General features: G+C 42.9%; 1 protein-coding gene across 1 annotated transcript in view; it reads right to left on the bottom strand.

Moving 5' to 3' along the window:
- SNX9 (sorting nexin 9) overlaps window positions 1-15,280 on the bottom strand; it is a gene marked incomplete at its 5' end in the record, with an annotated part of 70,421 nt that overhangs the window by 32,245 nt on the left and 22,896 nt on the right. The window contains 3 exon segments of the mRNA XM_081093578.1: window positions 6,956-7,081; window positions 8,249-8,323; window positions 13,049-13,135. Of these exon segments, the coding sequence (XP_080949704.1) occupies window positions 6,956-7,081; window positions 8,249-8,323; window positions 13,049-13,135 (288 nt within the window).

Raw genomic sequence — 15,280 nt, 5'->3', positions numbered from 1 at the left:
TTTCTAGAAACTGCCGACAAACTTAATGAGATCTACAAGAAATCTAATGAGACCCTCGATGTTGTGATAAAGAACCAACTAGAAATTAAGCATACACTGACTGAAATAAAGAATATTATACAGACACCCAACAGCAGACTAGAGGAGAGCAAGAATCAAGTCAAAGATCTGAAATGCGAAGAAGCAAAAAACACCCAACCAGAAAAGCAAAATGAAAAAGGAATCCAAAAATATGAAGATAGTGTAAGGAGCCTCTGGGACAGCTTCAAGAGTACCAACATCCAAATTATAAGGCTGCCAGAAGATGAGAGAGAGCAAGATATTGAAAACCTCTTTGAAGAAATAATGACAGAAAACTTCCCCCACCTGGTGAAAGAAATAGACTTGCAGGTCCAGGAAGCACAGAGAACCCCAAACAAAAGGAATCCAAAGAGGACCACACCAAGACACATCATAATTAAAATGCCAAGAGCAAAAGACAAAGAGAGAATCTTAAAAGCAGCAAGAGAAAGAAACTCAGTTACCTACAAGGGAATACCCATACGACTGTCAGCTGATTTCTCAACAGAAACTTTGCAGGCCAGAAGGGAGTGGCAAGAAATATTCAAAGTGATGAATACCAAGAACCTACAACCAAGATTACTGTATCCAGCAAAGCTATCATTCAGAATTGAAGGTCAGATAAAGAGCTTCACAGATAAGGAAAAGCTAAAGGAGTTCATCACCACCAAACCAGTATTATATGAAATGCTGAAAGGTATCCTTTAAGAAGAGGGAAGAAGAAGAAAAAGGTAAAGATACAAATTATGAACAACAAATATGCATCTATCAACAAGTGAATCTAAGAATCAAGTGAACAAATAATCTGATGTACAGAATGAACTGGTGATTATATTAGAATCAGGGACATAGAAAAAGAATGGACTGACTATTCTTGGGGGGGAAAGGGGTGTGGGAGATGCGGGAAGAGACTGGACAAAAATCGTGCACCTATGGATGAGGACAGTGGGTGGGGAGTGAGGGCGGAGGGTGGGGCAGGAACTGGGAGGAGGGGAGTTATGGGGGGGGAAAAGAGGAACAAATGTAATAATCTGAACAATAAAGATATAATTTAAAAAACAACAACAACAAAAAAACCCTTCATTAGCTCTCACTGACCATGGAATAAACTCCAAGCTCCTCTGTCCACCCATCAAGGTCCTAACTTTTCCTTCCATGACATTCCCCAATCTTACCTGCCATTAACCTTCACTTCTGTGCTTCAACCTTCTGTTTCCCAACCTCTCCTACATCCTTGCCTTTGCTCATGCTATTCTACCGACACACAAAGCCTTCTCCTTCGTCTTCCTGAACTCGGTCAAAGTCCTACTGCACCCAGGGCTCCGGTCTCAGCCTGCTAGCTCGCACTGTCACACCTTATATCCTGCCAAAGCTAGTCTTTAAGTTAGAATGATTTGTGCACCAAGTGGTCACTCCCACTAGTCAGTCACAGGTATAGGCCTATCTTATTTAGAAAACACTTTCCCTTAAGATATTTTTGAGTGGCGAAGACTAAACAAAATTTTTTCAACTTAAAGTGATTAAGTATGATGTTCTTAATCATTTGTATGAAATATGTATTATTCTTTGTCAGACATCTAGCCTTCATAACATCATTTCACAAAGAGGGAAACTGGATTTTCCTATGTACACTTGAGTCTTTTCTAGGAAAATAACCTGCTGTGATCGATCACAGATTAACACATTGCGGATGGATCAGGAGAATTCTCCATCCATATTACACAGTGTTTTACAAAGCAGCACACTCCCGAAGTGTGTTTGTCTGGGACCTCTGTTATAAATGCATTTTCATCTGCCTTGCACTAAAACTGGCTGATTAAGTCCGACTCTTCCCCTTACCCCTAACCCAACTAAATGAAGTGCTCCTTACGGCCAGGAACAATCTACTCAAACAGTTGCTGATTTAGCACTCTAAATTTAAAAGCTATCCTGTCCTCTTAAAACAAATACAGAAATACATTTACACTGGCTTTATATAATGAGAATTATTTAAATCTAGTCACTGAAAGGATTAAAGCAAAGCTGAGTTTCTTCAGAAAGAAGACTGGCTTATACCTGACTGGAGAGCCAGAAAGACCGCAGAATGTAGTCAGAATGCCCATGTGGAATGGGCAGTGATGGGTTTTCTTGATAATTGCAGGAAGCTGTGGGTCTTACAAATACATAATATGGGATAAAAAGAGACAAGGATTCACTGGGTGAATTTTAAATCCCAGGGACCAAGGATTCAATGGAATTTGATTCAAGTAAATCTCACATAGGTACAGTGATTAAGAACTTAAACTTGGGCTCTAGAGCTGTCTGTCAGGGTTTGAACCCCAGGCTTACCACCTACAAGCTTGGCCAAGTTACTCCATCTCTCTTAGTTTCCACACTTATATAATGGGCACAATAATATTAACTTCCTCATAGGGGCTTTATAAGGATTAGCTGATACAACGTATATAAAGCATTTAACACAATATGTGGCATCAGGAGAGGTTATCTTATTATGGGGTGGGGGAAGTGCCATCTAGAATATAAAGACAAGAATGAAGACTGGCAGTCCTTTGAATAAATCGCAGTATGACTAGTATACCTATTGTATATGCTTTAGAAGAAAAGATCAAAAAGTTGTATTTCCAATTGGTTTCAATGCCAGAAACTTTGTATTAAAGAGGTAATAACAAGCACCAAGATGCTTTCTCTTCCAGCCAAAGATCTGTTTCCTTCAGCTACACACAGGACAGAGAAAGAGGCAGAGCTGTCTCACCTACAGTTCAACAGCAGCTCTTAATTCTCAGGGCTCTTGGCACAAACATGTTCTGAGTGCTAAATGCTGAAACCTTGGTTTCTTCAAAGCCTAACCTAACCGCTACTGTGACAACTGGGCTACAATGATCTGCTTTCATGACAATCCTTTGGCCTCTGACTTCTTTGCTGTCAGTCCCAGTAACCCCCTTAGTCCCTCAAATGCAGGCATTTGGTCACACACTAACCCATTCTGCTCCTCCTTAAGGTTTCAAACCCTGAGGCACTTCTCTACTGTTCCTTCCTCTCCTTTATCCTCAGCAATGTCTTCCTCTTCTCCCCCCTCCTCCCTTTATGGCACCAAATCCTTCCTGAAATTCAACCACATCCTTAAAACTCTTCTTGAGACCTCACTGCAGTTCCAAAGGTTCCATGTGCCCCAGAAGAGCTGTGTAAGATACTTTACCTGAAACAATGACCTCACTGGGAAAAGGTATTACTTCTTTGGGTTTTAAATGTTTATTTCCTTTTGCATTTAAGTTTGAATTTTACCTTATTTATGGAAGAAGGAGGAGAAGGAGAAGATGAAGAAGGTGGTGACTGGCTGAGACTTTCAACACAACCAATCTGAGCCAAAATATCCACCTTAAAATAAAAATGGTGCTCAGTAAATGAAGAAAAAAAAAGAGTATACCAAAGCTCTTAACTAAAAACAGCAAATTCACAGCAGGGCTAAGTTTCCCAGGAAATTCCAGCATGCCCCTCACTCATACACATTACATGCAAAAAGCAAAGACCAAGTGTGAAGCAATATATTAGCATATATTCTAAAGATTTGTGGCTGTCATAATGCATTATCTCTGAAGCACTAAAAATAATTATTTATTGTACAGAGGAAATGGAACAAATATCATGCAAGTAACACAGCCAATGAAAGAAACTCCAGAGAAAAAACATAGCCACGCTTTTAATAATGTTAAGATGTTGAAGCTTTTGCTTTCACAGCCACCAGATACATGAGAGCGCGAAGATGAGATGAACAGCCATGGGGCTGACGTGAAGCAAGCTCAGAGCCATGATGAACCCACCAAACCCAGCCGAGGGCACCAAACAGCCTGCCCAGGCCGTGAACTCAGGAGCAAAGGTCTGCTGGTCGGTTCCCGAGGCTCTGAGCAGCTCAGTATGCAGCATCGCAGGGAGAAAAAAATAACGGATACACTCCCACCGAGCCGATTGAGGCCAAACCGGGATCACTGTTAAGAGGACAACTTTGGAGTCTAACTTCCAGGCTTCAGATCCCAGCTCCCCAACTATCTATTAGGCAAGTCAATGCCATTATTTAACATTTATACAGTTTTGTGAGAATGCACTTTTTGGTACAACTCTCTTGCAAAGTGGTGGCATTATTTCCATTTTATAGATATAGATAAACTTGGTTGTCTAAACTAAGTAATATGCAAAAGTAGGCGATCAAGATGGAGTAACTGGGATGCAGCTACACTTCCACTTAAAACTGAAAAATAAAATTGACAAAATATATGAAACTGATTTCAAATCACTGGATGTAAGGCAATAAAGGACCTGCTCCCTCCTGAAGCGACTTCTCAGGCCACGGACCAGGGTGGGAAATGCACACAAAGCCCAGGGGACTTGGAGTTGCGGAGACAGCTGGGAGCCTGGGCCAGAGGACCGAGGGGAGATGCGACCGACTGAAGGAGACCTCAGGTCTTGGGCTCAGTTCTGATCCGCGTATGCAGGGGAGAAAACCACCACATGAGAGGATTAGGTATCAGTCTCTCCCATATGGCCCTTCTCGCCAGCCAGAATTGAAAACCTCATCGTTCATATCATAGGGCACTGGGTACAGAACTGAAAAGGGTTTTGCTTCCCTGGAGGGGCAAAATGTCCTTAGACTAAATGTTGCTCTGATCTCACTTTAAAATGTTTAAAAAATAAGACGTGAAAGGATTAAATTGTTTCTAAGTAACTTACCTGCATGCCAGAGCAAGGATAGAAAATATCTATGGGAATACAAAACTATCCAGCATATAACAAGATAAAAATCACAAATGTCTGGCATCCAATACCAAATCACCAGGCAAGAAAAGAAACAAGAAATTAAGACCCATAAAAAGAGAAAAATCAATCGAAGCTGACCCAGTAATAACAGATGATAGAATTAGCAGTATTTAAGAGCAAGAAAAATTTCAAAATATTGACATCAGAGGAAACACTTTGAATGGGCTAAGAAGTGACAATTTTAAGCATAAGTGGGGAAAAAAACACTCTAGTAATTCCATGTGTCCCTAATAATACTTGAAAAAAGATAGAAAAACTCATTTGTTGCTATTTGAGGCAGCTATTAAAACAACTTCTTCCTTCGAAAACTGGCAATTAAAGGGAAATAATTAGACTTCTGTACTGGACTCCAATAGAAACTTTCTCAAGGTAGCTAACGAGCGTCAGTTGATTGAAGAAGAAAGCCAGCTCCATAAACGCGGAAGGATAGCAGTACTGACTCGGGCAGGCAAGGATTACCATTTGGTGGTAAACGCTAAGGTGAATGGTTATAGCATTACATTAATACCAGACAGACTGCTTTATGGGCATATGGAGAAACTGCACCTAGACAATGGGAGCACAAGACTATGATCAACCTGACCCAAGGTCATTCTGATCAATAATGGTAGGCTGACCAGATATTATGTCTTCTGAAGTGATGCAGCATGAATATACAAAATTACCCATAATATATTCTTGCCCAAAGTGTTCAATGTGAATCCTTAGAGCCTTTAGGTACAACTTCCAAGTTTACAAATAAGAATATAATTTACGAGTCTGAAATAGTGCTACAAGAATCGAGAGGGAGCAAAGGGGAGAAGAAAAAACAAAGACTTCTAGAGGAGGTAATATTTGATTTGAACCTTACGGGTTGGGCAGACTTCTGAAAGATGGAAGGAGTCATTCTATCATTCTTGGAAGAGAACAAAGATACAAAGAAAAGATGGGGTAGCGTAAGGCATATTTGGAGAACAGCCAGTTTGGCGGGAGCCTAATACATAGGAAGGATAAGGTGAGGACAGGGCCATGTTGAGGAACCATAGAAGTATAACTGAGATTGGAAAAGTATCTAACCCTACCTCAAATTCAGGTGAATTTCTTACACAATTTCCTACCATGCACTTCAGTGTCTGCTTGGTTATACTGACTGATAGGATAGTGACTACCTCCTCCACAACTCTTTCTGTTTGCATGTAGAAATGGTTACTTGTTTCAGGACGCAACGGGGGAGCCCCTAAATGTATTATTATAGAGGCAGCAGTGTATAAGATAGCTGTAATGAACAATTATTAAATCCCTACTGAGTACCAAGTACTGTTCTTAATACTTTATAACTATTTTTCCCCTTACTCTTTCCCACAGTTCTATGAGGTTTTACTGATGAGGAAACTGAGGCACACAGAACCTAAGTAGTTGAAAATATATAAAGAAATAACACTCCCTAAAGCCCATTCACTCTAAAGATGTAGGCAGCAATAATATTCTGATATCCATTCTTTCAATTTTCTTGTTGTCACTCACAATGATTATCAATTAGCAATAACTGCACTAGGCAGCATCACCTAAACTGATATTTTCATTAAAATCAATGTAAAATTACAGTGTCGTTTTCCCACTGAATTATCCCACTGTTCCAAGTTTCCTAGAAGCAATGCAATAACAGCACCAAGTGCTAAGCTGGATCTGCAGCCACTTTTACCTGTGCTGCACCTGCGAGAGGAGGGAGCTCTAGCTGAGCGTGTAGCCAGGTGCCGAGGTCAGACAGATCGCTTCCTGTCCCAGCCAGAGCTTTGACACTGACCACCTCAGCACAGGACCCCTCTTTTCTTTCCACACCCTCACTTGACAGGGTATTCGCAACTTACAGGGTCTGTGTTCAGATCATGCCAGACTTTTCAAGGCAACTCTTGATGAACGCCATGCCTTTTCTCTTATTATCAACTTTATAAACAGTCTTTAGCAAGTTCAACAAGCAGGTTCTTTGTTAATACCCAAGGGAAAAGCCACACAAACACCTGACAGCTGTAACGTATCACAAGCTTCCACAAATGCACTTTGCTCTCACTAAGGCCGGCCACGCCCAGCAGGGTGATGTAAGACTTACCTGGTTGTTACTGTTGGCAGCTGACGCGTTAGCCTGAGCTGTACTTGCTGAGAGGGAATCAAGGAAGGCTTGGTCAGCCACTGAATTTCCACAAGAAAATGGATCTTTCCCATCACTGGGCAAAATCTGAATATTAGAAAGAATCACAATCACTTTCATAGATTAGAGTTTCAGAGTTGGAGTCCCCGAGGGCAAGTAAGAATTGCTATCTATTATAGAAAAGGGGCTTATATTCCTAAGAGGCAAGTAAGCCAACAACATTTAACTATTCCTTTCTGTAAATATGCAGAATTCTAGGAAATGCAATTAATGACAGTATTTACTTAAATCCTCAGATTTTTCTTATTCTTGTCAATTTTCAGAATCCTGAAAGCACTCTGCACAGAGCTAGAACACAACATGCACATAAGACATGTGGCCCGAGCTCAGAGGCCTGTGAACCCTCTGCAGCTGTATGGAAACTGTATGGAAAAGGAGTCAAAACTTCCCACCCACACTCTCTCCACCAGGAACAAGAGATGGGCAGTCACCCCGTTCCGCAGGCAGCGCCTGGTGAACATCTTCCCCGGGTACAGCTCCTCTACCGGAGGGGCCGCAGGGCCTTTATTCTGGATCGCTCTGATTTCACTCACAGGGCGCCAGGCAGCCTTAGTCCCCATCATCCCAGATTAGAGACAGGCTCGCCCTATAGCCCACACTTAGTGTTCAGTGACCTAGACAACCAGCGGGGGGCGCCAGGAGTTTGCCGCACAAGAGGGCTTGTCAGGGGAGTGGGTGTGTCCCAGGCAGGGAGCCTCATTCATCCAGGGTGTTGTAACACTATCCTTGGCATCTGTCACAACAGAGCTTAAACCAGGCAATGGTTCCCTGTCGCTCATTCAAGACCCTTCTGCCTAAGGGAATGGGAGAAGGAACTGAGAGAAATGTACTGAATTTAAACTTTGTGAATCAATTCTGTAATAAACAGTATTGCAGGCAGCGGCGACTACACAATATAAGCAAGTGACAAGCAGGGACTTAGATTCAGAAGGAAACACTGCTATCTTTGGGGAGAGTTTCACTTAGATATTTGGAGTCGCTCTTTGGAGCCTGGGTCCACAGATAGTATTTTTTTCTTAATTCTACTTCAATGTCTTCTCACATTTTACATAATTAGCGTGTATTACTTTTGCATTGAAAATTTTTTATTAAAAATAAAGTTGCTATCATCTAGTCTATCCCTTAAGTTGATAATTCATGAAACTATGTTTGACAAAGACAAGGTTTAGTTGATAAATGGCGGTAAGTTCTTACTTCAACGTAGTCTGTGGGAACAAGACCTCGTTCTCCTTTGCTGTTTTTTGCTTCCAGCCATCCTCCACCAACATCCTAAGAAAGTTAAAAAAACAACACACACACACACAAAACACACAAAACAAAACAAACAAAAAATGGAAAGAAAGAATATAGTTAGAATTTCTTGCAAAATTTTTATTTTGGGAATTGTTATATATGTGAGAACACAATTCAAAATTTTAAATTATTAAGCCTTCTCTTTACTCCAGAAAATAATATCACCTAAAAACAATAAGTATCAAACTTCAACAATAAGTGATCAAAGATTTGTAAATAGCCTATTCACAGAATGCCATCATTTTGTGATTCCTTCCTATTTATGGTCTGTGGCAGATTACAAAAATGATCTGCAGCTCTGATTGGCAAGAAGCAGAATGCACGCCCCACCTCTAGAACTGGCGCTGTCCTTTGTGGCCTCTTGGTCAACAGAGTGAGGTGGAAACGGTGCAGTGAGCTCCAGAGGCTTTGCACACTTCAGACTGCTTTCCCCTAACAGAGCTGCTACGTGAACACATCTGCGCTGCTAGATGACAAAGACAAGGCCCAATCTGCCTGTTGCCCCATCTAAAGCCAGCCTGCCCCCAGCAGGAACACTCCAGTCCCGTGAGCGAGTGAAACCATGTCACTCAGGGGCCCAGCCCAGTGCAGGTGACCTCAGGCTTACGAATACGTGAGCGAGTGAAACCATGTTACCCAGGGGGCCAGCCCAGTGCCAGGTGACCTCAGGCTCATGAATACGTGAGTGAGTGAAACCATGTCACCCAGGGGCCCAGCCCAGTGCCAGGTGACCTCAGGCTCACGAAGAAGCCCAGGCTGGTAGAACTATCCAGCTGACTTGTAGACTCCTGAGCAACAGCAAATGGTTGTCTGTTTTAGTCACTAAGCTCTGAGATTGCCTATTATTTAGGAAAAGCTAACTAATTGATCCATGGGTTCCTTAGTTAGCTCCTCTGATAAATAATATTAATAAAATAAATAATAAAGTACTCTATACCAGGATTCCTGTGTTTCAATCTATTATTCTCAGCAAAAACCCACTTTCCCCCCTTAAAATAGTAAGAGTTGTCTTAAGTTCATAAATTATGCCCTAATCCTATATAATAAAGAGGTAATATGCAAATTGGCCCTCACAAGATGGCTGCCTACAACCAGGCGGGCAGGGGGGGTTAGTGAGGGATGACCAAACGACTGAACAAGCAGGCTGCATGGGGTGACCAGGCTGGCAGGGGGGCAGTAAGAGGTGGCCAGGACAGTGGGGGTTGGGGGTGCAGTTGGGGGTGACCAGGCTGGTGGGGGGGCAGGGGCAGTTAGGGGCGGCCAGGCAGGCAGGCAGGTGAGCAATTAGGAGCCAGCAGTCCAGGATTGTGAGAGGGATGTTCGAGGGGTCCCGGATTGAAGAGGGTGCAGGCTGGGCTGAAGGGACAGCCCGCCGGCCTGTGCACAAATTTTGTGCACTGGGCCTTAGTTATATAATAATTACCTGAATCTTGCCCTAACCAGTTTGGTTCAGCAGACAGAACGGCGGCCTGTGGACTCAAGGGTCCCAGGTTCAATTCCAGTCAAGGGCATGTACCTTGGTTTCGGGCACATCCCCAGAAGGGAGTGTGCAGGAGGCAGCTGATCGATGTTTCTCTCTCATCGATGTTTCTAACTCTCTATCCCTCTCCCTTCCTCTCTGTAAAAAAATCAATAAAATATATTTTTAAAAAATTACCTGAATCTAGATAAAACACTTTTCATTCTTTTAAAAAAATTACTCTAAGCCACAACTCTGTCCATTTTTGACAACAGCAACTTAAAGACATTACTATTTTTCTAAGATATGAAGAATATGTCTTCATTAAAAAAATTAGGTAGATAAAAGAATCAAAATTTCATCAATGATTTAAAAATAGAATCCATTTACTTATATACACCTAGCATCCTATATTATAAAGATGTAATATGCAAATGGTCATTACGCCATGAAGCGTAATGACCAACCGTGTAACAACTGGATCATGGATCAGCAGGAGGGCGGGGCAGCGAGCTACAAGCGGGCGGTGGAGAGCTACAGGAGGGGGCAGGGCAGCAAGCTATGAGGGGGGGCCAAGGGGGAGGGGGGCGGGAGGAGCTACAGGAGGGTGGGGAGGCGAGCAGAGAGCTACTGGAGAGTGGCAGTGAGCTACTGGCGCAGGGCTACTAGTATTTTATAAAACCACATATACTTTTTCTACCTAGTAATTCATTTTTGTACCTAAGGCAGATTTTAAAATAGGTGTAAAATACTATCACTATTAAGAAACCACCATCCTCCTCTCGGGCATCCCCGTCCTTCCCCGCTCTTTGTGCTGCAGTCCTCCCCCTCCTGGTGGAACACCTGCATCTCCTTCCTTCTCCTGAGTGCCCTCGGCCTTCCTGTCGGAGAGTCCAGGGAGCCAGCCCATCTCCAGCCTCCTCTCCAGCTCTGCATTTCCACTCTTAAACTGATGCAGCCCCCGTTAATTATTTTCTATTCTTTAAACTCTGCTGGGGTCCAACACCAGCGGGTCCAGGGGTCCCCAAAGGTGTGGACGGAGTCGGCGAAGAAGGAATGACACGGAAACAGCGTTCAGTTGATCAGCAGCCTAGCCAGGATCTCCAGCCAAGTTCTGGTCTGGATCTCCAGAGAGGTTCTGCGTCCATGTTCTCTTGCTAGGTTCTCCAGGTTCTCCAGCCAGGCTCTGTAGCCATGTTCCCTCGCTAGGTTCTCCAGCCAGGTTCTGTCCAGGTTCTCCAGCCAGGTTCAGTCATCAGGTTCTAGTCAGGTTCTCTTGCCAATTTCTGTAGTCAGGTTCAGTCCAGGATCTTTTGCTAAGTTCTCTCGCTAGGTTCTGTCTCTAGGTTCTGAGGCCAGTTTCTGTCCAGGATCTTTTGCCATGTTCTCTCCAGTGAAGTTATTCTGTCTCTAGAGAACGTTCTGTGTAGGTTCTGTGCCTAGGTTCTGTCTCTCTCTCTTTCTCTTGCTGTCTTGTTACATCTGTATTTATACCAGTTGATTCAATCCTATCAATCTCTATTACAAAGGTTAGGGCGTTTCTTATCTCCATTCCAGGGAGTAAAGATTATGTAGCTTAAGCATTATTGTTCGTAGTTAAAGTGATTAATTACCCACCTGGCACTTAGTTAAGAGGTTTTATTCCCTCCCTAACTTCAGGGGAAAATCCCTACCTGGGGAAACAACCTTTCTCAGAGACCTTGGTTAAAACACATAGTGCCAAGAAGGTGAGCAAACATATTAAGAACAGTATGCCATATATGCCAGGTCCCTTGAAACAGCAAGCATGGACCAGCTCCCGGCAAAACTCAACATATCTAAAGTAAACTCACTCCATCTTTCTTCCTGACTTACATACATTAATAAGCCTTAGGCGTAAAGGACAAAACCTCAGGGGTCCTTGACTCTCTTCTCACCAACAGTATCTAATCAGGCCCAAGTCCCCTGGGTCTGACTCTCCACAGCCTCCTATATCAATTTTCTTTCAACTTTTATTGCTATGACTCAAAGTCATGTCCCTCGATTCCAATTCATTCCATATACCTCTACTAGATTATTTTCCTCAAAGTGCATGTCTCATCATGTCTCCCTGTCAACACCACCAATCACAAAAAACAAGCAAAACCCTTAAATGAATCCACTACTTAACAAATGAAGCCCAGAATCTGTGTAGGGCCTGGCACACAAGTCCTGTCTGCTTTGGCTCTAAGAGCCCATTTTCCTAGCCTGTCTCCTACTGGTCTGTACATACCTGTGCTCCTGGGACACTGGTATCCATGCAGTGTCCCCAGCAGAGAAGAAAAGCAGAAGCTTAGAGGCCAAACAGATGTGGCTTTGAACCCTTGTTTTGTCACTTAAAAGCAGAATGACCTTGGACAAGTTACTTAACTTCTCTAAGTCTCATCACCCTCATTTGCAAAAAGAGATGAAAAATACTGACTCATAGAGTTCATGGGGAAAATACAATAAAGAAAATAGGCACAGAACTTAGCCAAACACCTGACGCATAGGTTGTCAGTATGTTGCTGCTACTTCTAAGAAATACTGAGTACTTTCTAATTTCAGCACCTTTGATCTGGCTGGAATCCGGCTACGATTTCTATCTGATGAAACCCTACCCAGCTATCTGTAGGGGACTTGACTTACTCCATGTTTATAAAATATTCTTGCCCTGGCTGGTGTTGCTCGGTGGTTAAAGCCTCAGCCCATACACCGAAGGGTCCCAGGCTCCATTTCCGGTCAAGGGCGCATACCTGGGTTGCGGGTTCCCTCCCCACTCCTAGTCAGGGCAGCAACCAATCGATGTGTTTTTCTCACACTGATTTCTCTCTATCTCTGTCTGTCTCTCTCAACCTCCCTCCCTCACTCCCCCCACCTTTCACTCTGAAAAAGCAATGGAAAAAACATCCTCTGGTGAGGATTAACAAAAAAAATAAATAAATAAAATCTTAAAAATAAGTCCTTAAGGGACAATTCGATTTAAATGCAATAGTTCTTGCCGAAACCGGTTTGGCTCAGTGGATAGAGCGTCGGCCTGCGGACTGAAAGGTCCCAGGTTCGATTCCGGTCAGGGGCATGTACCTGGGTTGCGGGCATATCCCCGGTGGGAGATGTGCAGGAGGCAGCTGATCGATGTTTCTCTCTCATCGATGTTTCTAACTCTCTATCTCTCTCCCTTCCTCTCTGTAAAAAATCAATAAAAATACATTAAAATAAATAAATAAATGCAATAGTTCTCTTACCGGATTTGTAATTGTGATGATTTCTCCTTCACTGACTGTCAGTTCATTATTTCCAGGTTCGGCAGCAAAATCATACAAAACCCGAGCCTGTTGGGAGTGGAAAGGAAAAGAAGTTACAAATGTAAACTTAGTAAAAAAAACCAACAACCTTTAAGTTCCTTTTGTATACATGCTGGTATGAACAGACACCACATGACAGTGGCCACCATGTTTGGGGAGAAAGGAGGCATATTACCAAAATGATTCAGAGTCCAGCTCTGTTTTGGAAACAGGAGAAGTTCTGCATTTAGAGACTGGCCCCCCAAAAGTCCTCAAAACACACCCATTTCATCCAGGGGAAAAAGGGATGCCCCTCCTTTCCAGGAGGTAAGAAGTAGCAATCCAGACATTGTTCATTATGGGAACTCACTCTCAGGGACCAAAGAGAAATACAGAGACACAAATATGGAAACAACTGCAAGTCAGACATCTTTAGAGTTTTCCCTTGAAACTAAAACTCTCAACATTCTTTATCTAGAGCCACTGGGATGAATCCTGATACTGCATTTTCCCAGACAAGTAAACTCAGAATGCAGGATATACACTGCATTCTTGTTCTACAGTATTACCCACTGTACAATGACTCATAGGGCTGTGGAGACTGGCCAGTAATTTTCAAACATTTTCCTGCAATGAAATCTTAATTTCTCAGAAAACATCTGAGGGTTCAAAGAGGATCCTTGAGGCGCCAACCCAGAAATGTGAGTTCCTTGGAATATTGCCACACATGTATTCTGAGAGAATCACTGTTGAAAAAAATGCATGTGTATTATAGATAAAAATATATATATCTTGCCCTAGCTAGTTTTGCTCAGTGGATAGAGCATCAACCCATGGACTAAAGGGTCCTGGGTTTGATTCTGGTCAAGGGCACACGCCTCGGCTGCAGGCTCGATCCCTGGTCCCTGTCAGGGTGTGTGCAGGAGGCAGCGATGATGTGTCTCTCCCCCTCCCTTCCACCTTCTCTAAAAATCAATGGGAAAATATCCTCAGGTGATGACTAACAACAAACAAACAAAACCCCCTTTTAAACCATTTCAAATGCTATAGAAATGCCTTTCACGGACTGTCTCACAAAAAGAAGTCCATCTTATAAATCGAGGCTCACCCACATCTAGAGATATATGGTTTATTTTTAAAGTAACTGTCCTAAGAGGCAAACTGAAGTTTACCTCCAGGGCTAGTCAAACAGGGCGGATGGAACGGCATTCACTTCACGAATATCTACCGCACACCTCCCGTAGGCTGAGGCCTGTGCGAGGCTCCGAGCTCGCCAGTGCGCCTTCTCACACTAGCTTAACGATGCCTGAAATCCTTATCACAAGGATTAAGCATTCACAGCTAGTAATAAAAGACAAGGGAAAAACCTAAATACTCATTTTCAAGGACATCAAAAATAATAAGATGTGCTCTTCTGGGCTCGGTGCGGTGCTCAGCATGGCCCGTGAGTGTGCGGACAGGCTGGGGAAGCGGCCGGCAGGCGCGGAGCCAGGGGCCGGCGGGGACAGCAGAGAGGGACGGTGGACATCAACGAGAACTTGCCCGCCAGAAAAACATGAAGAAATCCCAGGAAATTAGCAAGGGAAAAAGAAAAGAGGATAGCTTGACTGCCTCTCAGAGCAAACAGAGAGACTCTGAGATCATGCAACAAAAGCAGAAAGCAGCTAACGAGAAGAAGTCTACGCAGACAAGAGAAAAATGATGACTGACAATTTGGAAAATCTGGGTGCTACTGCCAACCAGGTGTATTATAAGCTCTACGATCAAGATTTTGTAGAGTGAACAGTCATTACATATGTTACAACATATCTTTATAAAAACAATTTTAAACTTTACCTTTCAGAACCATTCTTCAAAGAATAAAACACTAACCATGCATGTGAAAAAAATAATAATAAGATGGACTGATGGGTGAATATGTGATAAAGCAGGTATAATAAATGCTATTTATAGAATCTAGATGGTGGGTTTATGGTGTTCAATGAAAAATGATTTCAACTTTTCTACATGTTTGAGAGTTTTCATGATAAAATGTTGGAAAGAAACAAATGGCAGTGCATAGTGTGTCAGTGAAGAAATGGCACCTGATTCCTTACTTCCATCTTTACGGAGAGGCTGGGAAGGGGATGGGAAGAATGGACTGCAGGCAGAGATTCTGGGAGCATTCGTTTTCCTTAGGTCATTTCAAGCACA

The sequence above is a fragment of the Myotis nattereri genome (assembly GCF_964212035.1).
Source record: "Myotis nattereri genome assembly, chromosome: 6".
NCBI classification, from domain to species: domain Eukaryota; kingdom Metazoa; phylum Chordata; class Mammalia; order Chiroptera; family Vespertilionidae; genus Myotis; species Myotis nattereri.
Note: the sequence above shows the minus strand (reverse complement) of the source record. Positions and strands in the feature narration are given on the sequence as shown.